Source organism: Chionomys nivalis, chromosome 7, assembly GCF_950005125.1.
Source record: "Chionomys nivalis chromosome 7, mChiNiv1.1, whole genome shotgun sequence".
Taxonomy (NCBI): domain Eukaryota; kingdom Metazoa; phylum Chordata; class Mammalia; order Rodentia; family Cricetidae; genus Chionomys; species Chionomys nivalis.
In genome coordinates, this window is record NC_080092.1 from 75894293 (window position 1) to 75921385 (window position 27093).

At 46.9% G+C, this 27093-nt stretch overlaps 1 protein-coding gene across 1 annotated transcript in view; it reads right to left on the reverse strand.

Moving 5' to 3' along the window:
* The window catches only part of B4galnt2 (beta-1,4-N-acetyl-galactosaminyltransferase 2), a 40217-nt gene extending 19973 nt beyond the window's left edge, over nucleotides 1-20244 (reverse strand). The window contains exon 1 of the mRNA XM_057775752.1: nucleotides 20191-20244. Within this exon, the coding sequence (XP_057631735.1) occupies nucleotides 20191-20204 (14 nt within the window). The 5' untranslated portion in view covers nucleotides 20205-20244. The remainder of the gene's footprint in view (nucleotides 1-20190) is intronic.
* Nucleotides 20245-27093: the final 6849 nt, after the last annotated feature.

The following is a 27093-nucleotide window of genomic DNA, read 5'->3' on the forward strand; positions in this document are numbered from 1 at the left end:
AGTGCTGGGATTAAAGGTGTGCGCCACCACCGCCCGGCTAATAATTAATTTTTAAAAGTTGGGTATGTTGGTACATGCTTGTAACTCCAACATAATCTGGAAAACAATGGGGGATCTTGGGGGCTAACAGGCAAACCAGTCTAGCTTAATGGTGAGCTCTTCAAGAAGCTGAGAAGTGGCTGGGTGGTGGTGGCGCAAGCCTTTAATCCCAGCACTCGGGAGACAGAGGCAGGCAGATCTGTGAGTTCGAGGCCAGCCTGCTCTACAAAATGAGTTCCGGGACAGCCATGTGAAAAGTGTTTCTAAGGAAAACTCAGAATCAGAGGAGGAGGAAGCGACAACAGAAGGACCCGGGAAAATTCCAAATTCAGGGACGAGCAAAATAATCTCAAGGGGGTGGGGGGAGGCACAGAAGCTCACATCAGCCTCATGTGTGTCCAGGTGATTAACTGATTTGCATAACCATCGGAAGTGGGCTCACTCGGCCTCGAGGTTTCAGAAGTTCAGTCAGTCATGCAAAGGGGGCCCAAGGAGGCTCCTCAAGTCGCACGCAGCAAAACAGGAAGTTGGGAAGGGGGGAAGCCAGAACTCTGGTTTTCTCATTTTTTACTTTCTGTTGCCCCAAGCCCTAGGGACAGTACCACCTACATCAGAGTAGATCTTGTTTGTGTTGTGACCCTCTTCCAAGGGAGAAGGGAACCCTCCGGCCTAATCCTTCCTGGAAATACCTCCACAAACTAACTCATTTAGGGTTTTTGTTTGGTTGGGTTTTGGTTTTGTGTGTGTGTGTAGTTTTTCAAGACAGGGTTTCTCTGTGTAGCCCTGGCTGTTCAGGAACTCAGGCTACAGATAGGTTGGCCTTGAATTCAGAGATCGTGCCCTGCCTCCCAGAGTGCTGGGAGGGCTGGGATTAAGGATGTGCCTGGCTCAGGTAGGATTTTATTGCCACAAATAGACGCCGTGACCACAGAAACTCTTAAGAAAGAAAACATTTCGCTGGGCGGTGGTGGCGCACACCTCTAATCCCAGCACTCAGGAGGCAGAGGCAGGTGGACCTCTGTGAGTTCGAGGCCAGCCTGGTCTACAAGAGCTAGTTCCAGGACAGACTCCAAAGCTATAGAGAAACCCTGTCTCGAAAAACAGAAACAAAAGCATTTCATTTGTAAAAGGGCCCCTACCCCTACGTATTCACAGCTTAAACTTCCTTGTGCACCTGGAATTGGACCGTCTGCTGCCTGGAAACCTTTTCCCAAATCAGACTGTTTTCAGGATGCTGCCAATGAATCGCCTGCCAGTAGACTCCCGAAGTCTGACCTAGGCTGACAAGTCAATCTGCGCGGGGGGGGGGGTTTCATTCTCATCTCTGAGGTTTGCTTCCCCGTCTGACACCTGTAGAGACCCTTCCTTATAAGACTTCCATTTTGTTTTGGTCAGTGTTGTGTTGGTGTGAAGCGACACCATGACCAGGGTAACCCTTATCACCACGGCAGGAAGCATGGCGGCATGCAGGCAGGTACTGGAGTTGTAGCTGACAACCTGATTCACTGCCTGGGATATTCTGCCATTGGCATGGGCTTTTGAAAGCTCAACGGCCACCCCCAGTGACACACTTCCTCCAGCAAGGGCACACCTCCTAATCTTTTGAAATAGTGCCACTCTCTGGTGACCAAGTATTCAAATATATGAGCCTATGGGGGCATTCTTTTTTTGTTTGTTAGTTTTGAGACAGGGTCTCTCTATGTAGCACTGGCCATCCCAGAACTCTCTCTGTAGAACCAGGTTAACCTTGAACTCACAGAGATCTGCCTCCCTCTGCCTCCCAGGTGCTGGGAGTAAAGGTGTGCACCACCACCGCTCTGCTAAATTTTTTATTTTTATTTTATCTTCTATGTATGTGTATTTTGCCTGCATGTATGTCTGTGTACCACATGCATTATCTTACGCCCATAGAGGCCAGGAGAAGGTGAGTAGAGTTACATACAGTTGTGAATCAGTCTCTCTGAGTAACAGCGCTCACTGGCTGCCCTGGAATTCTCTTTGCAGAACAGGCTGTCCTGTAACTCACAGAGATCCGCCTGCCTCTGCCTCCCTAGTGCTGGGATTAAGGTGTGCGACACCACACCCAGCTCTTCATCGATTTCTTAGCCTCTTTATTTCACATGGGGAGATACATCAGTGTGCATGTGCCGTGGAACATATGTGGATGTCAGGAGACAACTCTGGGGAGTGGCTTCTCTTTTTCTACCATGCGGGACTCAGGGATTGAACTCAGTTTGTCTCTCTTAAGTAGCAAGAACCTTCACATGTTGAGCTGTCTTCATGGCCCACAGACTTTCCTTTAAAAATAAAGAGGCCAAGCCGGGCAGTGGTGGCGCACGCCTTTAATCCCAGCACTTGGGAGGCAGAGGCAGGCGGATCTCTGTGAGTTCGAGACCAGCCTGGTCTACAAGAGCTAGTTCCAGGACAGGCTCCAAAACCACAGAGAAACCCTGTCTCGAAAAACCAAAACCAAAAAAAAAAAAAAAAAAAAAAAAAAAAAAAAATGAAGAGGCCAACCTCAAACTTACTGTCTAGCCAGAGATGATCTTCCTTTCCTCATCCTTCTACCCCCACCCCCGCACTCAAATGCTGGAATTATGGGTGTACAATGCTGCTTTAAACTGAAATTCTGGGAAATGCACTTTGGTAATGCTATGGATTGATCCCACGGCCTTGTGTATGTCTGGCGAGCACCCTACCACTGAGTTACACTTTCAGCCCCAAGTTCTTAGACTTCTGGTTCCCCAAAACATCTTACAGTATAATCATTGGCAGAGGCTGTTCTAGTAGAAGATTATTAATAAAGATTTAATTTTTACTGGGTGAGTGCAAAGGTTTTGTCCTTCTGAGACAGACCAGCCTATGTGCATTCATGGAGGATGGTTGAAATATTAATGAGCTGCTCTTCTGGTGGGACTGTATCTAAAAAACATCCAAGAAAGGTCCAGAATGTAACTTATAAAGTCCATGCCAAAATAAGGCCCCGGGACGGCCATGTGTGTGTGTGGGGGGGTGACATTGTGTCCCTCCGCTTCCTATGCCACTGACACAGTTGGCTTTTGAAATGAGCAGAAAAACTGGCAACGGCTGAAGCCTGAGCCCTGCTTCCTCTTGTTCCTACACAGGGAGGTAATTTATCATTATTACTGTTGTTATGTTTTCCAACTTTGTTTACATTTTTCCTTTGACAAGTTCATGCGCGTATAAGGAACATTTTGGTTATTCTAGTTCCACTCCCAGCTGTCATGTCCGTGTCAACCTGTGTCTGTACACACCACAGAAATCAGCATGATTTGCCTTTTGCTTTAGAAACCCATCTTTAAGACTTATTTAATTGTGTGTGTGTATATATATATGTGTATGTGTGTATGAGTGTCTGTGAATGTGGGTGCCCACAGAGTCCGGATGAGGGTGCTGGAATCCCCTGGAGCTGGAGTTACAGGCAGTTGTGAACCACCCACCATGGGTACTTGGAACTGGACTTGTTTTCTGCCAAAGCAGCACAGCCTTTTAATCGCTGAACCAGCTCTCCAGCCCCTAACAGGATTTTTGTGCCCTTTGTCACCAACGTCCTCTCCTGAGTCATGACTGTACAGAAACACCTGTAGTGGCAGAGATGAAATGATGAAATGTATATCAGAACTTTAAAAAATACCTGCAAATAAATAAATAAATAAAAATTAAAAAAAAAAAAAGAAAAACATATAGTCATCCTCCTGGATATTAACCTTCATCAGGCGATGAAAGGAGAGAGAGACAGAGACCCACATCGGAGCACCGGACTGAAATCCCAATGTCCAAATCAGGAGCAGAAGGAGAGAGAGCATGAGCAAGGAACTCAGGACCATGAGGGGTGTACCCACATACTGAGACAATAGGGATGATCTATCGGGAACTCACCAAGGCCAGCTGGACTGGGTCTGAAAAAGCATGGGATAAAACCGAACTCGCTGAACATAGCGGACAATGAGGACTACTGAGAAGTCAAGAACAATGGCACTGGGTTTTGATCCTACTGCACGTACTGGCTTTGTGGGAGCCTAGGCAGTTTGGATGCTCACCTCACTAGACCTGGAAGGAGGTGGGAGGTCCTCGGACTTCCCACAGGGCAGGGAACCCTGCTCTTCGGGCTGACGAGGGGGGGGGGACTTAGTTAGGGGAGGGGGAGGGAAATGGGAGGCAGTGGAGGGGAGGAGGCAGAAATCTTTAATTAATTAATTAATTAATTAATTAATTAATTAAAAAATAAAGGGGCTAGAGAGATGGCTCAGCGGTTAAGAGCATTGCCTGCTCTTCCAAAGGTCCTGAGTTCAATTCCCACAACCACATGGTGGCTCACAGCCATCTGTAATGGGGTCTGGTGCCCTCTTCTGGCCTGCAGGCATACACACAGACAGAATATTGTATACATAATAAATAAATCAATATTTTAAAAAAAATAAAAAATACCTTCACAGAGAAAGACATTTCTGAAGTGAAGTGTCTTGGTTAGGGTTACTACTCCTATGATAAAACCAAAAGCAAGTTGAGGAGGGAAGGGTTTATGTTCATAGTCCCATATCTCTGTCCATCTTCAAAGAAAGTCAGGATAGGAATGCAAACAGAACAGGAACCTGGAGGCAGGATCTGATGCAGAGGCCATGGAGAGGTATTGCTTACTGGCTTGGTCCACAAGGCTTGCTCAGCCTGCTTTCTTATAGAACCCAGAACTACTGGCCCAGGGATGGCCCAACCCACAATAGACTCGGCCCACTAACATCATCATTAATTATGTAAACGCCTTACAGGTTTTCCTACAGCCTGATTATTTATTTATTTACAAATGTTGTTTGTTTTTTGAGACAGGGTTTCTCTGAGTAGCCCTGGCTGTCCTGGAACTCACTCTGTAGACCAAGCTGGCCTCCAAGTTGGAGATCCTCCTGCTTCTGCTTCCTGAGTGCTGGGCTAGACCACACAGTGCACACCGTCATATCACTGATGGTGGTTTAAAAAGTGGACCCTCCCCTCTTCCACTCACACATAAAATCTAAGACAACGGGGAAAATAGCAAACAATAGTAATAATTAAAGCGACTCTCCCAGGAAGCAGTCTGAGGTAACCTGAGAAACTTTATCATTCTCCGTCCAGGTGTGATGGCGAATTTAATCCCAGCGCTCCCAAAGCAGAGGGAGAAAGATCTCTGAGTTTCTGGCCAGCAGAGCAGAATTAGTGAGACACACACACACGCCTCAAAAATTAAAAAAAAGAGGGGGGGGGAAGAAAGGGGAAAAGAAAGAGAAAGAAAGTCACTACTTCTTTTCTGTCTTGAGACAATGCTTTCCTATATAGCCCTAGCTGGCCTGGAACGCTCTATGTGTATCATGGCTAGCTCAGATTCACAGAGAATGGCCTGCTTTTATCTCCCAGAGTGCCAGTATAAAAGGTGTCTGTCCGTACTCCACTTGGAGTGCCTGCCTGTAAAACTGGTTCCACCGTCAAGGACACTGTCAGGACACTCTTCCTCTGGACATATTCTGGAACAGAGGTTCTTTGGCTGGCAGTGTTACTGTTGATAGTTCTAAGTAGAAGGGGCCCAAGGAGGGTCACAGGCCCATCTGCTGGGAGGACAGCCATTAGGTCCTGCTCTCGCTCAGCGGCAAGTGTGATCCTGGAAGATTCTAGAGCATATAGGATAGCTGGCTGAATGGAAATGGGGCTCCATGGGGCTCCACAGTGTGGCTCCCATCTGGGCATCATCTACAATAGGGTGCAACCTTGTACTGATGCAGTTGCGATCCCCCGTGCACCTCAAGTAACCCCTCATTCCTGCTCTGTCTGTAAGTGCCCCACACTCATTGGTCTGTCTGGTTGGGCTTTGGAGGCATCACACTTCCATCTGTCATTGGTGTATATAGGTGTGCTACGTGGGGTGAAGAGACATTTGCTCACAAAGTCCCAGAAGGAAACACGTATGCACAACCACAAAACCACCAAGAGTCTGACACAGAAAATGACAGCCACTCCAGCATTAAAATGGAAACGTGGGTAGTGCACGTGACAGCCCGAATGGCTGCGGAAGACATGGGGTCCAAAAGGAGTGATGATTTCTGCCGCAGTGTTGGGGGTTGGACAAGCATTGGCAGGCTTGGGGGCCAATGAAGATGAACCCTTCTCTCATAATCAGCTTTGGCTCCACCTCCTGTTTCTCTGGCAACCCTAGAATAGGAAGATTCAGATTCAGCTTTGCCCCTCCTTAGGATTTTTTGTTTGTTTGTTTTTTGTTTTGTTTTTCGAGACAGGGTTTCTTTGTAGCTTTGGAGTCTGTCCTAGAACTAGCTCTTGTAGACCAGGCTGGCCTCGAACTCACAGAGGTCCACCTGCCTCTGCCTCCCGAGTGCTGGGATTAAAGGTGTGTGCCACCACTGCCTGGCTCCTCTTTAGGATTTAAACAGCCAAATTAAAGGGGTTGGGTATCAAGGCTCCACTGAGCCCCATTAACTTACTTTCTCCCAGTCAAAAGAATGAAACCTGAATTCTATCTTGGGCCGTGGCTGGAGATCTGGTATTCTGATCTACCCCAAAGATCAGAACATTGGGCACCATTGTTCCTTTCCCTAATTGTTAATACCACCAGGCCTGTCAACCACCTGGCTAGGAGACTCCCCTGATGGAGGAAGGTCATTGGTTAAAAAATAAAGAAACTGCTTGGCCCTCATAGGTTAGAACACAGGTGGGTGGAGTAAACAGAACAGAATGCTGGGAGGAAGAGGAAGTGAGCTCAGACTTGATAGCTCTCCTCTCTGGGGCAGATGCGATGGAGCTCCGACCCAGGATGGATGTAGGCTAGAATCTTCCCGGTAAGCGCACCTTGGGGTGCTACACACATTATTAGAAATGGGCTAGTCCAGGTGCGAGAGTTAGCCGAGAAGAGACTAGATATAATGGGCCAAGCAGTGTTTAAAAGAATACAGTTTGTGTGTTGTTATTTCGGGGCATAAGCTAGCCAGGCAACCAGGAGCTGGGGCAGCAGGTACACAGCCTGCAGCTCCCTACTACACTCCCCTCCTCCCAAAAGTTGATTCCCTTAAAGATGCGTTAAGGAAATGTCCAGAAGTTCTTCCGCCAATGCCTGGACTTCCTCTAAACATCCCTCCACCCCACAGCAGCTGTTCACCAACCTCTACTGCTGAACATGCCTGTTCTCCTGGATCCTACATCCCAAAACACAAGCTTCTCTCTTTCTGCCCACTGTTCTTCTCCTGGAAGCTGCTAAGATCTATAGCTTTCCTGCTCTGTTGACTTTCTCTCAAACGCTAATAAAACAGCCTTTCGTTTCCTTCTGAGTCGATTTTAAAATGCATTTATCAGAAAGACCAAGAACCCAAAAAAGTTCCCTGGTTTCAGCAGATGCTTAAGAACAGATAGGCTAGACGGTGGGTAGCACATGCCTTTAATCCCAGCACTGGGAGGCAGAGGCAGGTGGATCTCTGTGAGCTGGAGGCCATCCTGGTCTAGAGAGCGAGTTCTAGGACAGCCAGGACTACACAGAGAAACCCTGTCTTGAAAAGCAAACAAGCAAACAAAAGAACACAGATTGGGTGGGAGGAGCTGGTTCAGAGGTCAAGAGCTCAGACTGCTCTTGCAGAGGACCTGAATTTATATCCCTGCATCAATCGCCTGTAACTCCAGCTCCAAAAGATCTAGTGTCTCCTCTGGGCTCCACTTGTCAGGAGCCATTTTCCCAGAAAGTATAGTAGGGACTACTGTCCTAAGGATGTTTGTGGAGAGCCCCACACCCCAACTGTACTGAGAACTGTTTGTTGGCAGAGTCCACCCCACACCCAACTATCTTCAGAGCTATCTGTTAGCGGAACCTGCCCCGCATTCCAACTATCTAGAGAACTGTTTGTGGTTGGAATCACAAAAGGAACGATTCTGCTTGCATAGAGAACACGAGGTGTGTCGACTCGTGACCGACTCGTGACCAAGTGTCAACCATTGCTGCAAGATCCCTTCCTGCCCTTGCCATGCCCCTGCCCCCATCCCAAGTCAAATTCCTCATTCAAGGGCTATATAAGCCACAACCATTTCGCTAATAAAGAGAATTTTGCTTGGCCTCGTTCTTCTTTCCCGCCCATGTCTTTTTCAGATAGCGCCTCTTCGGGACCCTGGAATAACTGACCCGCTGGGCGGGTTTACATCCACTGGTGCCTGCACTCACATGCACACACAGATACATACAGACACACACACACACACAGATACATACAGACACACACATACACACACACACACAGAGACACACAGATACATACAGACACACATACACACACACACAGAGACATACAGACACACATACACAGATACATACAGACACACACACACACAGATACATACAGACACACACATACACACACACACAGAGACACACAGATACATACAGACACACATACACACACACACAGAGACACACAGATACATACAGACACACATACACACACACACACAGAGACACACAGATACATACAGACATGCACAGAAAGAGACACACATACACAGACACACACACACACACACACACACTGTGGGAGACTTACTGCTCCCTAGATCAGTTTCACCCACTCTGTTGCACTTGGCTTCTGCTGTTCTGATCTGTCAAATACTAACTCTGCAAGGAGTTATTGTTCCATTGTTCCTGTGTTCTGAACATTCTGTGTTTTCTGCATGATATAGTTATGGACTTTCCACCTGTCCCTTAGACCATGGTTAGGTTGCTGAGTAAGTTGTTTAGTTACCCATGTACACAAGAAGAACTTCCTCCTTTCTCTTACCCTCTATTTACCTGGATTATTCCCTTGAATAAACAAGACTTGGTCAGAATCCTGCCTTGTCTCCATCTCTTGTGTGTCTTGTCCCATCCCATTCTCACTCCCCCTCTAGGGTCTCCGTTGACTTACCTGCAGGCCGGGGCAACACACAAATTTTAAAATAAATTTTAAAAATTAAAAAAAAAGAACCTAACGGCTGTTAAGATGACCTCATGGTTGGAGGGTTGGAGCACCTGTCCTCATGGTTGGAGGGTTGGAGCACGTGTCCTCATGGTTGGAGGGTTGGAGCACGTGTCCTCATGGTTGGAGGGTTGGAGCACGTGTCCTCATGGTTGGAGGGTTGGAGCACCTGTCCTCATGGTTGGAGGGTTGGAGCACCTGTTCTCATGGCTGGAGCACCTGTCCTCATGGTTGGAGCACCTGTCCTCATGGTTGGAGGGTTGGAGCACCTGTTCTCATGGCTGGAGCACCTGTTCTCATGGTTGGAACACCTGTTCTCATGGTTGGAGGGTTGGAGCACCTGTTCTCATGGCTGGAGCACCTGTCCTCATGGTTAGAGGGTTGGAGCACCTGTCCTCATGGTTGGAGGGTTGGAGCACCTGTTCTCATGGTTGGAGGGTGGAGCACCTGTCCTCATGGTTGGAGGGTTGGAGGACCTGTCCTCATGGTTGGAGGGATGGAGCACCTGTCCTCATGGATGGAGCACCTGTTCTCATGGTTGAAGCACCTGTTCTCATGGTTGAAGGGTTGGAGCACCTGTTCTCATGGTTGGAGGGTTGGAGCACCTGTTCTCATAGAGGACCCATGTTAATTTCCCAGTACCTATCTGATGGCCCAGAACTGTCTATAACTACATTTCCAGGGGAGTCTTCTGGCCTCCACTGCCACCAGGTGTACATGGGGCACACATACATGCATGCAGGAGGCATGTATACACATAAGCATAAAGTAATCTTTAAGAAAACAGACAACACAGCTGAAGTTCAAGGCCAGGTACAGATGCCTAAGACAGCGAACGCACCCATCCAGGCTGTGTTGTCTTCCCTACTGACAGAACTCAGGGGCAAACTGACCCATACGGGAGCTCCCTGCTCCGTGAAGCTGAACCTCACTGCCCTAAGCCGGAAGGCGGTGCTGCACAGGAGGAAAGGCCAATTTCCACCTGGACCAAAGGTCAGAGAGTTTGGAACTTTCCACTAATTCCTTCAAGATTATTGTCAACAAGTGTGGCTAATGGCCAGCCTTTGTGCTCCAGGAACAGAGCTGTTCCTATCTCAGACAAAAATGTAAGGATCCAACTAAGTTTCAGGTCCCTTTATGAAAATGAGTTAGGGTTCCACCCAGGGAGTGGTTTCCATACAGAGTGACTCGTTTTGTTCTAGCAACAGAGTGTTTAACCATGAATGAAGCCAGTGACCTTCAATTGGTCTGTTCATGGTAATGTAGTCTTTTGTCTTACTCCTACGGTTTGGGGTCAGGGGTATTTTAAGCAGTTGGAAATTAAACGCGGGAGAATATTCAGTACTCACTGGAACTCCCTCCCAATACTATCCTATGTTTCTCAGTTTTATTATTTTCACTTGTGTCTTAATATTCTTTACTATATAAATCCCCATGCCCTTACCCTGGAAAAGGGTATTTTTGTCAAGGCTAGTCCCCAACAGGAGGAAAAGAAGCCCTCAAAGAATGAGAACTTACAATGTGGGATTAGATGCAGCATAGAATAAACTGTAAAAACAAACAAACAAGCCCCCATTTTCACTGTGTGCTTAAATCTGTGTTAGGATGTTTCCCTAATAAGTTCCATCTCTACTTTGAAAACAAATTCTATGGGGTCCCAAGTAGGAATGTTTGCTCTGCAAGCCGGACGACTTGTGTTCAACCCTGTAACCCACGTAAAAAGTCACGTGTCACAGCTCACATCTCTAACTCCAGGGCTTTTAAAGCAAGATGGGAAGTGGAGACAGGGGATTCAGTAGAAGGTACATGGGTCAACTTGTAACGGTCTGTGCTGTCCCTTTAAGAGACAAGACAAGCCCACTCCCTCCCCCACTGAGGCAAGCTAATCAGCTTCCAGTGGTATCCCTTTCTCTTTCTCTCTCTCTCTCTCTCTCTCTCTCTCTCTCTCTCTCTCTCTCTCTCTCAGAGGCAGTTTCTGTCTCTCCCTTCTCCCCACGTCACCCATTCCCCCTTCTGTTTCTCTCTGTGTGTTCTTCCCCCTTCTCCTCTTCCCTTCTATAACCCACTAAATAAATATCCAACTTCACTCTCATGGCATGCCTATCACCTGCCACACGGCTTCCTGCCTGGGATCTGGCTGCCTTCGTGGCCTGCCATGGTCTCGGGACCCGCTGCCCACTACCTGCCACCACTCAGGGACCTGCAGCGTTTTACTAAACCATTACACAACTGACCTGGAGTATTCTGTGCAGCAACAGAAACAAGAGATGCTCGCCTCAAAAAACCAGGTGGAAAGCTGTCCCGAGATGGTGTGTGCATCCCTGGAGCTTGCAGGTCTGTGTACACATGCACACACACTCAAACACACAACTAATAGATAAAAAAAATTACATCCTGGACTAGAGAGATGGCTCAGTGGTTAAGAGCACTGCCTACTGTTCCAGACAGAGGTCCTGAGTTCAATTCCCAGCAACTACATGGTGGCTCACAACCATCTGTAGTAAGATCTGGTGTCCTCTTCTGGCCTGCAGAACACTGTATACATAATGAATAAATAAATCTTTTTTAAAAATTTGTCTTGTAGGGGGAAAAATCTTTAAAAAAAATTATGTCATATGGAGAAGGGTGCGTTTACCTGGAGCTCAAGGGAGTCTGGTTAGTAGACTCAGGTGGGCTTTCAAGTCACCAGTGCTCCTAACGCCAGAGGTCAGCACTGGGTCATGTCTCACACTAGTTCACAGACAACATGTGAGTGTGGAAGTGAAAGAAGCCTATTGCACAGCAAGGGAAAGAGACAGAAACAGACGTGAGAGGATCCTGACCTGCATGCAAAGGATCTGGGACTTGGGTCAGGAACAGAGCTGCTTGGGATGAAGATTCCCAAGACTTAGTTGCCCTTGTCCAGTTCTTTGGGGCTCAGAAGAGGGTTTTATTTATTTTTTTTTAAATATTTATTTATTTATTATGTGTACAGCATTCCTTCCATGTGTGACCGCAAGCCAGAAGGGGGCTCCAGGTCTCATTATAAATGGCTGTGAGCCACCATGTGGTTGCTGGGAATTGAACTCAGGACCTCTGGAAGAGCAGTCAGTGCTCTTAACCACTGAGCCATCTCTCCAGCCCCAGAAGAGGGTTTTAAAGGCAGGAACAGACAGACAGTCATCAAGGTCAGCAGTCTGCTTATGGTTTTTCCAGGAACCAGGATGGTTTTTTTAGTAACCAGGATGTGGTTATCAAGTGGTTGCATCAAAGACAAGCTAACTCCTCAGCTCACTGTGGTAACGGGTCTTCAATGTAGCTCCTGCTGGTCTGCGCCTCGAGTTAGCCACAGTTTTGTGTAGTCCTTTCTCACTTTGGCTTTTCTGATCAGCAAACACGCACATAACCTTTGTAATTTCTGCAATTAGGTAGTAAAAGTCACAGTAGTTTTGGTCTTGGTGGCAGTCTCGGATGATTTGCTCTGAGGAGGAAGTCCTTAGATCTCAAACCTGAGACTGAGGTGCCTGCTTAACATATCAAAGCAGACGCTGGAATCCAGGTCTCCCAGCATCCCTTAGTCCCTACCTGTTGCATGGCCCTCCAGGAGGGCATACTCCACTTCCTACCATAAATTTCTACAGTCCAGGGACTGGGATGCCTTTCCCTATGTAATCCAACCATTTTGGTTACTCTTTCCCTTCTGGTCTCTTGGTCTGGCTCCTTTCTTCCCTCCCCTCCTCTCTCCGCTCTGCTATGCTATGGAATAATCCTTCCGTATACAGTGTCAATATATATATATATCGCTGTGATTGGTTTAATAAACAAGTTGACTGGCCAATAGCTGAACAGGATAAAGTTAAGCGGGAAAGTCAAACTGAGAACAAGTTGGACATACAAAATGGGATAGAGGTAAAAGCCACAAGCCTCGGGGCAGCACATAGATTAATAGTAATGAGTTAAGTTGTAAGAGCTAGTTAATAACAAGCCTGAGCCATTGGCCGAGCATCTATCATTTATATTAAGTCTCCGAGTCAGTTATTTGGGAAGCAGTGGTTGGGACAGGAAAACTCCACTTACAAATGGCACCCACCATCTGCCATAGATCCACATAAGACCTGAAGAGGCTTTTAAAAAGGTTCTAAATACATAAAAACGGAGTTAAACTCAGCTTCCTAGTCTCATGTCTCTCATGCTGGCCATGGTACAGAGACACATCTCCTGGCAGCTGCCAATACACCATGAGCTAAGCTGCATAGTGGGTTGCTGCAGTCTCTCACATAAGCAGCAGTACAGAGAGGCATCCCCCAGATGCTGCCTTCAGGCTTAAGCTACCAATGCAAGCTTTGACAGCATGCTACATGACAAGTTTTGAGTTTTTGCTCATACAGACAGAAAAGGTTACAGATATGTGTGAATATATGTTGCTATGGTTGGTTTAATAAACAAGCTGACTGGCCAATAGTTGAACAGGATAAAGTTAAGTGGGAAAGGCAAACTGGGGATGATGGGATGAGGAAGGGCAGAGTTAGAGGAGTTGCCAGCCAGGCAGAGGACAAGTTGAGCACACAAAATGGGATAGAGGTAAAAAGCCACAAGCCTCAGGGCATCACATAGATAAATAGAAATGGGTTAAGCTGTAAGAGCTAGTTAGTAACAAGCCTGAGCTATTGGCAGTGTTTTTATAATTTATATTAAGTCTCTGAGTCAGTTATTTGGGAGCAGGTGGCTGGGACAGGAAAACCACCTACACCCCTTCCCTCACATGGCTTACTTAGTCTGGTCATGGTCACTCTGGATTCTCCCAAATGTCTCTGCCTCTGGCCATGCTCTCCCTTTTATCTGCAATTAACTTCACTCTTCCATATGGGGAGCTGGCAGAGTCCCACCCAAAGAGGATCTACAACCTCTAGCCAAAGGGCACAGGAATCAGCTAGGAAGTGGATACTGGAGCCTTACTCAAGCCTTAGACTAATTACAGTGAATGTTTTCATTAAAATGTGTTTAAACCGAGTGTGTCAGGGCATACCTGTAATCCCAGAACTCAAGAGGCCGAGGAAGGAGAGTTTGAGGCTAGCCAAGGATAGGAAGCAAATTCCGGGCCAGCCTAGGCTACATAGAAAAATAAATAAATGTTCTGAGAACATCTAGGTTTATGATTGATTGGTTGATTGATTATATTGATTGTGACACTGGAATTCAACCCGCCCCCCAGCTCTGACAAGTTTGGTGAATTTGTTAAGTATCTTTAAATGGTCTTGGCTTTAGTTCACAATTTGTCAAACAACAGTTTATACCCCAAATAAACAACAGCTTTTGGGGGTTTGTCGTTGCTGCTTTGTATGTTCTGTCATTTTTTGTTTGAGACAGGGTCCCCTATGTTGCTGACTGTCCTAAAACACGCTATGTAGCCCAGGCTAACCTGAGACTCACAGAGATCTTCTTGTCTCTGCCTTCTGAGTGTTGGGATTAAAGAAGCATGCTACCACGCCTGGCTTGGTGTGTGTATGTGCACGCGTGTGCTTATGGGTGTGTGTATGCACAGGCGCAGTGGCATGATGGGGTGGGGCATACACACCAGGCAAATGCATAGATCAGAGGACAGCTTTATGCAGTTGGTTCTCTCTCTACACCTTTCTGCCGTTCCTGAGGTCAAACCTAGGTCTGCCAGGCTTACAGTGCAAGCGCCTTAGGCCACAGAGCCGTCCCTCAGGTCCTTTTATTGCATTTAATTTGGGGAATTTTTTTTTTTTTTTTTTTTTTTTTTTTTTGGTTTTTCAAGACAGGGTTTCTCTGTGGCTTTGGAGCCTGTCCTGGAACTAGCTCTGTAGACCAGGCTGGTCTCGAACTCACAGAGATCCGCCGGCCTCTGCCTCCCGAGTGCTGGGATTAAAGGCGTGCGCCACCATCGCCCGGCTATTTGGGGAATTTTAAATTTTCGCACAAAGAGGCTTTTATTCCAGAAAGGTATGATTTTCTGTGCCGTTGCTTACTGCTGTATTTTAATGACATTCAGGAGCTTCGGGTGAGCACTATAACTTTGAAAACTTCCCTTGATGTGGAATTTCATCTGAAGAACTCACAGCTGGGTAAATGGGTCCCAGCACCTACCTGGGATGTTCAGTGTTAGGTCTCAGGCTGTCTATCTATCCAGAGATGAGCTCAGCCTGGACTATAGGATTCTGGTTATTAGGTAAAAGCCAGCGTTGCTCAGGAACTTGTGAAACCTCTTCCCTGGTGTGACTACTTCCCTACAAGCAGATGTGAAACAGCAATGATTTCTGAAGATGAAACCTAAGGTTTTAACCGATGCTTAAGACTGAAAATACCATGAGGCAGAAGGACCAGGCCAGCCTGGGCTACAAAGCGAGTTTGAACTCCCAGAGTTACATAAACCGTGTCTCAAAGAACAAACTAAAGGTGCTACTGCCGCACACCTTTAACCCTAGGAAGACACAGACAGATCTCAGAGTTCAAGGCCAGCCTGGTCTACAGAAGGAGTTCCAGGACAGCCAGGGCTGCACAGAGAAACCCTGTCTCGAAAAAGCAAAAATAGCAAAGACAAACAAACAAAAACTTAAAATGTCAAAACAGAGCCAACTGCCAAGTATAATATGGTGTGTGTGTTTCTTGGGTTTTGGGTTTGGGCTTTGTTTTAGGTGTGGGGTGAAGCTCAATCGTAGAGCATACACTGAATATTCCAAAAGGGCTGGGGGCCAATACCCAGCACCACCCAAAACTTCCTGGGAAGTGTAATATTAAGTCTGAATTAAACATCTTAGCTCACCAAGTCCCCCCACCCTTAGTACTATAAAGCATGAACTCAGGCCCTTGTGCAAACTGGACACGGACTCTACCACTGAGCTACATCCCTGGCCTTCGTTAATCCTTTACTGCATACACATCTCACACACTCTGAAAATCTTCAGAATGTCTAACCCTTGGGCTGCTCTAAAATGAAAAAAAAAAAAAAAAAAAAAAAAAAAAAACTAGTAAGAAGGCACATCTGGTAAAACCTGGTGACCTGAGTTTAACCCCAGAACCCATGTAAAAAGCTGAATGCAGCCAGGGTAGTGGAGGAAGTGCATGCCTTTAATCCCAGCACTCGGGTGACAGAGGCAGGCAAATCTCTGAGTTTGATTGAGGCCAGCCTGGTCTACAGAGTGATGAGTTCCAGGACAGCCAGGGACGCACAGAGAAACCCTGTCTTGATAAACAAATAATAATCAGCCAGCATAAACTAGCCACAGTGGTACATGCTTTCAATCCTAGTACTACAGAGGTGGGAGGATCCAGCAGTCAGGTCATCTTTCGCTACACAGTGAGTTCAAAGCCTACCTGGGTTACATGAAACTGTAACTGAGAATTAGAAAGGAAGGAAGGCAGCAAAGTGGGGGAGAAGGAGCTGGCAGGATGGCTAAGCAGGTCCACGTTTAAAGGTGCTTGCTACCGTGATGACATGAATTTGACCCCACTCAACCAACAAGGTAGAAGAAAGATGCCCCCTTTGTGCATGCCCTGCAGACAAAAGGCATCCTCAGAAATGCATAAGTTCGAGACCAGTCTGGTCTACAAGAGCGAGTCCCAGGACAGGTTCCAAAGCTACAGAGAAACCCTGTCTTGAAAAACAAAAACAAAAAAGAAAGAGAGAGAAGTTGGGACTTTTGTTTTCCAGGACCTAGTAGGACACCCAGCACATAGTAGGAACCATGCAACGTCTGGATAAGTTTTAAGTTGTTTTTTTTTTTTAAGTAAGTGTGCGTGTGTGTGCATGTGCGATTGTGTAGGTTTCATACCTTTTAGAGCTAAAGTCACAAATGCTTAGTGTAGGGTAAAAGGGCCAGTCAAAGAAACCCACCCTGGCCCTGAAACCAGACCCAGTGAAAGAAACCCACCCTGGCTCTGAAATCCAAGCCAGTGAAAGAAATATTTTAGCCCTGAACCCAGAACCAAAGAAGCACAGCCTGACCCTGCCTGAAACCATGCCAAAGAAACACATGTTGACCATAGAAGTGGAAGAAATATGCCCTGGCCCCGAAATTAGGGTCAAACGGTTTAAAAGGGCCAGTGAAAGAAACATACTTTGGCTCTGTGAGTTCGAGACCAGCCTGGTCTACAAGAGCTAGTTCCAGGACAGGCTCCAAAACCACAGAGAAACCCTGTCTCGAAAAACCAAAAAAAAAAAAGAAAGAAAAAAAAAAAAAAGAAACATACTTTGGCCCTAAAACCAGAGCCAAATCTGCCTCTGATCAACTAAGCAGAAAACCAACCAGTCCCTGAGCAGGGAGACAAACCAACGCCTGAGCAGAAAACCAACCTATCCCTGAGCGTGAGATCTAGCCAATCTGAGCTTACGAGACTAAAATATGACCAATTCCCACCCTCAAAACCTTTTCCCTGGAAAAACTCCGCCCCTGAGAAGCCCTATATAAGCCCTGCACCTGTTCCACTGGCTGCTGCCTTCCCCACCCTGGCAGAGGCAGCCACCCTCCTGGATTCTTCCCTCCCAATAAGCCTCTTGAATGAGGATTAGGTGAGACCTTCTTACTTCGCTGGGGGGCCAGAGCAGAACTGTAAAAACTTCGCTGACGGAACCCTCCCCTGCCAGAGCAGAGCTGTTACATTGGGAAGCCTCTCCCTGGAGCAGGGCAGTGAGTTTCTACGCGGTATTCCTTGGCTCCAGACTGCCAGAATACTTTCCCATCCAAGCTGCAAGGCTTACCCTTAGGGCCTGCTAGACATTAGTGCTGGGAATCAACACAGGGCCTCCCTCCAAGAGCATTGTGTGTTTTTAACACTGAATCAACTCTCCAGCTTCCGACAACTGTCAAATGAATAAATGTCCCAAATACTCAAAAATCCATTGGATTGAGCTAAACTCCAGTCAGCTCCTGCCAGCATGGCCCTTGGGCAGCTTTCTCCCTCGTTTCCCCAGTTGTAAAGTGGAGATGTCGGTAGTTCACTCTTCCCAGACCTTGTTAGGAACACTGCTGGGAGATTGGAGGACACAGTTGATGTGCCCCAAATGTATGCTGCATAGGGAGAACAGTGACGCACCACGTTGGTCTCCTTTATCCTCCCCTGGGCATCAGGCTTTTCTGTCCACTTACAGAGAAATATAACCCTGGAGCCCACTCCTAAATGCTCCTTAGGGTATAGAATGAACTGGACTTTTAACCCCCTTTGGAGACAGGGTCTCATGTAGCCCAGGATGGCCTCAAACGCATAATGTAGCAAAAAAGAAAAATGCCCGTGAGCTGCTGGAATTGCTACAGACGGGCATAATCACACTGGCTTTGGAAATGAATGCAAAAGTTAACACACATTCAGTGTGGTTTATGGGACAGTAATCACTCCCTGAGTTGGTAGGTGTGTTGAGGGGAACTATCCCATTTTCAGAGGCTAGAAGAGATGCTGTTTTCCCCAGGACCACGCTGGCCAGCATCAAGCAGTAGAAACAGAGAAACAGCAAACAGCATGGATTAATATTGTAGAGCTAAGAGGCAAAATTCTAGCTTTTCATAAGTGAAAGAAAAACGAAGTTTGCCAAAATGTGCCAACCTCAAATCCACTGGCATGGTTCCTGTTGACTGATCATGTGGAAGGAGCCTCGGCATCTCTCTCTGCTTCTCCCCTCAGGCAGGAAGTTAGGGAGAATGTTGAAGGACCCTGGAATTCCTGAAGTCCTTAGTTAGCAGTGTGCAAGGATACACGAAAGCTCTGCCTTCCTCCCCTCACTCCCTGCATCCTTTGTGGAACAAGTGTGTGCTTTAAAAAGAATGGCTCAGAGGTTAAGAGCACTGGCTGCTTTTTCAGAGATCCTGAGTTCAATTCCCAGCAACCACACGGTGGCTCACAAACAACAGTAATGAGATCTGGTGCCCTCTTAGGACAGAACACATAATAATTTACATAATAATAAATAAATCTTAAAAAGAAAGAAAGAAAGAAAGAAAAAGAAAGAAAGAAAGAAAGAAAGAAAGAAAGAAAGAAAGAAAGAAAGAAAGAAAGGGGCTGGAGAGATGGCTCAGAGGTTAAGAGCACTGGTTGCTCTTCCAGAGATCCTGAGTTCAATTCCCAGCAACCACATGGTGGCTCACAACCATCTGTAATGAGGTGGGCATACAACGGAGGCAGAATGTTGTGTACATAATAAATAAATCTTAAAAAAAAAATAAAGCAAAAGAAATGATCCCGAGTACTGGAGCATAGCAGGCAAGCACCATACCACTGCACAGACCCTCCATCTAGCCTCTGCCTTTCAAGTAATTGGGATTGCGCCCACGGCTTCTGGAGTGTCAGGCAAGCACTCCGTCAACTGAGCTACATCTCCCTTAACTGACTTTGTGTTTGGAAAAAAAAATACAGAGAAAATAGCCTTTGGGGTGTGTGTGAGAAAACAACGCACAACATTCAGTTCTAAGTCACATTTGTTGTTGTTTTCTTTTTCTTGAGACGGGGTTTCTCTGCGCATTCCTGGCTGTCCTGAAACTCATTCTGGAAATCAGTCTAAGCTCGAATTTACAAACACCCGCTTCCTTCTATCTCCCAAGTGCTGGAATTAAAAGCCTGCGCTACCACCACCAGGACACAACCTAATCCTGCTATGTACACGTCGTCCAAGTACATTTTTCCCCGCCTTCACTATTAAGTCAACCTTTCAGCCTCTTTGGCGGCCTGCGCTGCAGTGGTGCAGACTCTTTAAGGTACAGCTCAACACCTCATTCCAGACCCAACGTTCTGAAACCGTTGGGTCTGCGAGGCGGCTATGGAACTTTCTGTACAGGACTCGGGGACCAAGGCTCCCGAGCTTGACTTTATAAACGTTCATCCTACCGCTGGATCCCGGAACTCAATCAGGTAGGCACCTAGTCGCTGCTTAGCGCTTCAGGGCTTCTAGATGTGCGGCTGGCACCCCCAAGGCACGACCCCACGCTCAGACGTGCCCGCGGCGTGTTCTTGCGGAACAACCTCCAGGTCAGATTTTCCCACGGGAAAACTGGTTCAGCGTTTGCGCGGGAGCAGCCGCCGAGACAGGGGGCTGGTGGGGGGAGGGGGGTCTCCATCCGAGGGTGCACGCGCACGGCTCGAGGGATGCTGCCGCCCACGCGAGGACTCCCAGGGCTCCACCCGCACCTGTTCCTCCCCAGCCTTGCGCGCCCGTGTTCCTCGGGCCGGGGACACTCACCAGCTGGAAGTCATCGCCGATTTCTCCGGCCACCTCTCTGCCGACTGCCCAGGGCGGGTCCCGACCGAAGCTGGAGGAAAAAGCTGCGGGACCGTACCCGCCCACATCCCACAGTCCCCGCCCAGGTGCTAGACCTTGTCTTGTGTCCCAGCTGCTCTCCAATAGTTTTGTCATTACTTGTATTGGTCCATTGTGACTATGAGGCGACTGGGTCTCATGCTCCGGGAACTAGATGGTCCTTGCAGCGACCACCACCCCAGCCTTTCCTAGTAGAAGAGTTGCGAGCTCAGTTCTTTATAAACTACCATTATCTCCCAAGGACAGTTCTGAGGCTTGCTGTGGATGAAGAAATTGAGGCAAGGTGAGGGTAACCAAACTGTAAGCAGAGTAACCCGACCTCAACTCACTTTGGGTGTATTTTATGTCCCTTAGGTTCAGGGCTAAAAATGCAAGCAAGCCACCTCTGCTTACCCCCAAGCCAGACCACTACAACTCCTTGGTGGGCATGTCTTTCTTCGGGAAATTGCGTGGATTCAGCATTTCCCCCAAACTCCAGGGGACAGACTAGAGCTAGGTGAAGTTGGGCAAAGTCCCAGTGTTTTTCCCCCTATCAGAAGCTCCAGGGTATCCTCCCCGCTGCGGGGCGAATCCTTGCACTGCTTGGTTAACCTGCGTGCGAGGTGCTGGAGAGTTCCAACGCGCTTCCCCCTCCCCCGCGTTTCTCCCTAAATTAGTCCTCTTTCGTTGCCTCCTCAGCTCATCAAGCATTTCTGTCCACCCTACGGAGAAAGTCTCGTAGCCCACTCCTAGATCTCCTGGTCACCTCTGCCCCTACCTGCCTTTCCACAGTTCAAATTTCAGCCCGCCCTAATTCGGCCTTTGCCCTACATCCACCTTTCCCCGCAACACTCAACCGCAAATTGTCCTAAGACCCAGGAAAGTAAGGAAAGCAAAGTGGCAGCGGTAGTCCAGTTCCTCGTGCAAGGACCTATCCGATCACATGATGCCTTTGTGCTTGGTTGTTTTTTTTTTTTAAGTGAATTTCTCACGAAATTGTTCCGCATTTGCATTTGTGAAACCCTTTTCGAAGACGTTGGGGGTGGTTTTCCTTGGGCCTTCTCTAATGGGATTGTACTGTTTTCGCTCTGACCCAGCCAAATTGCATGCCTACGAATAGTTTAGCTGAGACAGGATAGACAGGATCGCATGGGCCCTCTGTGAACGGGCGGTATGCATTTCATACCGTGCCGCATCGCAAAAAGGAAGTAAGGTTAAAAGCAATACAGTACTAAGTATGCAAAACTTGAGGAAACCTGGTCAGTCGTCCTCGTCAACTTAGACCACAAAAGCCGGAACTGCCAAATACGGGCTGCCCATGCACGCTTCTGTATTGCTAGTGCATGAATTTCATTCAAATTTCAAGTAAGCAAAACCAGGTGCCCACGGTGGAGTACACCCTCGCACTTGGATGGTAGAGGCAGGAGAACCAGAATTCAAGCTCTTAGTTACTGGTCAAAATACAGCCTACAGAATGGGGGCAGTTTTTGCCAGCGGTACACCTGACAGGATTACTGTAGAATATACAAATAACTCAAAAAACGAACAAAAATTTTTTTTTCTTCATTTCAAGTCCACCGTAGGTTTTAGGTTTTTTTTGTTTGTTTGCTTGTTTGTTTGTTTTGGTTTGGTTTTTGCTTGTTTATTTCCCTCTTTTCATGGTGAGTACTTATTTCTGGGTATTGACAGGTGTCAGGTCAGGACAAATGACTCTCTGCAGTGCCTATTAGCACGCCAAAGTGCGTGCTGGTCCCCAGGCTTCCTCCGTTTCACAACTACCTGTGGTTCTTCTCAGCTTTTCTCACCCCACCCCCTGTCCTAAACTTCTCCAGTCATGGATTCCGTCCCTCACTTTCTCAATCCCTTATAACCCTGCCATTTTGGCTCTACACGCACTTAGCTCTTGGTTTCTCTTTTGTCTTTCTCTCTTAGTCCCCTCTCTTGCTCCTTTTCTCTCGGTTGCCCCCACCCACCCACAAGTCCAGTCTGCCGGCTACGTTTAACTTACTAATCTGTCGTGCGCTCTGGACTCTTCCAAGTGCCTCTGGCTGTACTCTCCCTCGAAGCTACAATAAAAATCTTCCTCTCAACCATACCTTGGAATGGTCTCGTCCTCACTTTATATATCTGATGCTGAAACCTCCCGGTGGGACATAAATAAAGCCCTTGTCAAGAGGCCCCTGCCTCTTAGCTGAACCTGCTGCTGATTCGTCTCTCCAAAGGTATATATGTGGATCATTTGTTTCTGCTGGCTTCTGTCATCCTCCATATTTGACTCCAAATTCTAGAGTTTGCCTCTTCAGCGGCTTCTTGCCTTGACCTGCTATGCTTCTCCATGGTGATGCCAGGCTCTGGGAGCCTGCTACAACCTTCTGGAACCCGGGATGTGGACAGGTACCGTCACTGCCTCCACCAGCTCTCTCCTCATCTCCTGGGTGAGTGTCAGCCTCCAGCTGCCTGCTTTGTCTCTCTGTGGGCTTGTTGGCTGCAGGAGCCTGCAATCTCATGAAAGCCACACAGGTGTGTTAGGGTTGGTCCTTTCCCCTCCAGGTTCTGCACTGTGTAGAAAAGGACACCTCTCCTCTGTGATTTGGGACATTTCTCTCTGACAAGTTTCTCAACCTGCTTGAGGATTGAAATTCTTTTTTTTTTTTTTTTTTTTTTTTTTTTTGGTTTTTCGAGACAGGGTTTCTCTGTGGTTTTGGAGCCTGTCCTGGAACTAGCTCTCATAGACCAGGCTGGTCTCGAACTCACAGAGATCCGCCTGCCTCTGCCTCCCAAGTGCTGGGATTAAAGGCGTGCGCCACCACTGCCCGGCGAGGATTGAAATTCTTGTCACCAGGACATTTGCCCTTTGTAAGGCCCCGGGGTCTACCCCTGCTCCTGGGGTTCATCTTGAGGACAGTTTCTGGTCAGCCAGCTAAAACATTCTGTTTGTTCCTGTGCTCCCTCTGCCCTGCCTGGTGATTAGCTGTAGGGCATCCTTTACTCCATCTTGGGTGTGGCAATTTCCCACCTGCCTGGGGGGAATTCCTTGTGCAGCAGCTAGGCATATAAGGATTTCCCCAAGGTTGAATAAACGGCATTCGGCTGATCTCCTTTTGAATGACCCAGGTCTCTTGTGTGTTCTTTCAATCTCCAGGCCCTTGCCCTGCTCGCTCAAGGTACAGTGGCGTGAACTGTACCAAGAGGGTAACACAGAATCTGGTGTTACAACCCTTCTCTCTCCATACCACCCCCACACCACCCCAAGACCTGTTGTACTTCCCACAGGTTCTCAGCTCCTCCTTGGAGCTAACTCCCCTCCTTCTAGGAGCTGCCAGCTCTGTCTCTTCCTTGCGCCCTCCTGGACCTCTTCGGTATTGGAATCCTCCCTCTGGTGAAATTCCTGCTTGTGACCCTTGTCCCCACTCTCTCTCAGCTCTCTTCTGGAGTTGGAGCCTTCCCTCTGGATGAGTTCTGTGTGCAAACCTTTTTCTTTTCATTCCCGGACTCAGCGATTACAATAAAGACATGATGTCTTCACCACAGATGGTTTGACTCCATACAGACCCAGGGCCACAAAATGACACACCCAATTTTCAGATTCTTAGACTAACAGCTTCTGCCACTGCACAAGTAAATGATCCACAAAGTCTCTTATTTCTTAGCTTTTTTTCTTTCCACTTTTTATTTATTTATTTATTTTGGCTTTTCAAGACAGAATTTTTCTGTAAAGTCTAGGCTATCCTGGAACTCACTCTGTTGATACAGCTAGCCTCAAACTCACAGAGATTCGACTGCCTCTCCCTCCCAAGTGCTGGGATTAAAGAAAGGCATGGGTCATCACCACCTGGCTACTTTCCACTTTTATCTCTTTTTTATTTCTTTCTATCTTTTATTTCTTTTGTCTCTGCTCTCATAAAGAAATTCCTTAAGACTATTGTGTAAACTCTTTATCTCAGGCTTTGTAAATTTCCTTGATAAGATTTAAAAATCTGTAAATATGTGTAACAAAAGTTAGTTTAAAAGTTGTAACAAACAGTTGGTGGTGTACAGTTTTAGTCCCAGCACTCAGGGGGCAGAGGCAGGCAGATCTCTGAGTTTGAGACCAGCCTGGTCTACAGAGCAAGTTCCAGAACAGTCAGGACTACAAAGAGGAACCCTGCCTCAAAAAAGAAAGAAAGAAGAAAGAAAGAAAGAAAGAAAGAAAGAAAGAAAGAAAGAAAGAAAGAAAGAAAGAAAGAAAGAAAGAAAGAAAGGAAGGAAAGAGAAAGAAAGAAAGAAAGAAAGAAAGAAAGAAAGAAAGAAAGAAAGAAGAAAGAGAAAGTTAACAAAAGGTTGATACTTGAAAAATCTCTATCTAAGATAGTCTAAATTTACTACTGCATCTGCAGCTTGGATTCAACCCCATTTCAGGGAACAGCTGTTTTTAAATAGCAGTCATGTGGCTTGCCTCTGTCCTGGCTGATGGCCACATCAGAGTGGAAGCAGCCTCAGGGCTGGCAGCCACTTTTACTAACATGAAAAGAGTGCAGGCCAGGTAATTCACCACCATCTTGATACCAACTAAGGCAGCACTCATAACACTCTGTAGTCCCGCTGAGCCCTCTGCTTATCATTGTGCCTCCTTTCTAGGCTAAGGAGGCCACAACAGGTCTCCGAGATGTTTTGGATTAGGATGGATTTTGCATGATGATTTTTGTCCTAAGAGTAAAACTTTTAGATAAAGAACAACATGTTTGACGAATAAGGTATTTTTGATAAATAGCGTTTATAAATTCCCAAGATTATAAGATTATTTAGATTAACAAAAGCTGACTGTCTTAGTCATTGTTCTATTGTTGTGAAGAGACACCATGGCAACTCTTATAAAGAAAAATATTTCATTGGGGCTGGCTTACAGGTTCAGAGGTTTAGTCCATTATTAGGATGGTGAATACCAGGGCAACATGCAGGCAGATAAGGTGCAGGACAGGTAGCTGAGAATTCCATATCTGGATCCACAGGCAGCAGGAGAGAGAGAGCCACTGGGCCTGGCTTGGGCTTCCAAAACCTCAAAGCCCACCTACAGTGACAACTTCCTCCAACAAGGCCATACCTCCTAACAGTGCCACTCCCTTTAGGGCCGTTTTCTTTCAAACCACCACCACCAAGTTGCTTTGGTCACAGCAGTCATCATAGCGATAGTAACCCTAACTAGGACAGGAGGGTAATACATATGTGATATGGAAGTGGAAGGGGTAATAGAAATACTGGAGTGGAAAGGTTTAAGTGGGGATGGGAGCTGGGGAGATGGGAGAGAGGAAGGGGTACAGTGGAGAGTCAACTAAAACTAAGTTGTTGAAGGGGAAGTCGTTAGTTACTTCCCGGCTGCTTAGCCCCAAAATAATCACACAGAAACTGTATTAATTAAATCACAGCTTGGCCCATTAGCTCTAGCTTCTTATTGGCTAACTCTTACATATTAATTTAACCCATTTCTATTAATCTGTGTATTGCCACGAGGCTGTGGCTTACCGGGAAAAGTTCTGGCATCTATCTCTGGCGGGGCAACATGGCTTCTCTCCAACTCTGCCTCCTTTCTCCCAGCATTCAGTTTAATCATCCCACATAGCTCCATTCCCCTATAGCTCTGCTATAGGCCCAAAGCAGTTCCTTTATTAACCAGTGATATTCACAACATACAGAGGGGAATCCCACATTACAAAGTATTATGGAAATGCCATCAGGAAACAGACTATTTCGTAAGCTAATTAAAATAGAAAAAAAAATTAAACAAACAAGAATTTTCAAAGTGATCTACAACCTTGGTTCCTGTGAATTCCAAGCTCCTCAGCCAGCAAAATGCCAGAGAGGTCTCAAGTAACATATAATTTTTCTACTGCAAATGGGAAGATGGGTGTTACGTGGATTTTGACAAGACCAACGAGTAAAGTAGCACTGACCGTGAAGGAGTAGAAAGTAAAGAAGTACTGGAACTTTCTCGGGAGTGGATACGCCCTCTTCCATCCCTTTGAGTCAGGCTGGAAAAGACTGAGTCTGAGGACTGGAGAAATGGCTCAGAGTGAAGTAGCACTTGCTGTTCCTGGTGAGGGCCAGAGTTTGGGCCCACATGGTGGCTCACAACCCGTTACTCCAGTTGCAGGAGATCTGGTGCCCTTTTATGATGACTGCAGGTACTCGATATGCACCTAATACATAGGTATACAGGCATGCTACACATACACACATATGTTATATATGTATAAAATTAGTATATCTATATTTATTCAGAACCTGTAACTGGTTATATGGCTGTAACCAAGCTGCCAGGTATGAGGATATTTTACAAGAAACTTGTGTCCTCTGCTTTGGCTATCAGAGTGTTGAAACAATAGACCCAAGACATTGGGATTCGCTCAGCAACCTTAAGCTGTGAGAAGAGGAGTCACTTGATCTCTTTGTCCCTCTCCTCAAGGTGACCACATTGAGTAAATCGCCTTCAGCTTTTCACTATGAGTTTTGCTCTTTGAACTGGCTTATTGAGGATGTGCCACCGTGCCTGACTTGTTAGGGCACAGACTTGGATCTTAACTCCCGTAGCATGGCTGGGTCAGACTACTGTGGTAGCAATGAGCCAGGACTTGCTTGCGTACACAAATTCTGCCTCTAGAGCAAATGCTGGCTCTCCTGCCTTCCACACATCCCCCACACCCTAGCTAAATAGGAAAGGTCTTCGCCTTCGCAGCCCTTCTTGAGACTGGGAGTAGGAAAGGGGTTCACTCAGTCATGTCTCCTGCGGCACTGCAGTGCTGTGATTTGTGGTTGGTCCTCGGGGGGCACAGTAATGCTCATCTTCCTTTACTTGTCTGAACATGGATGGCA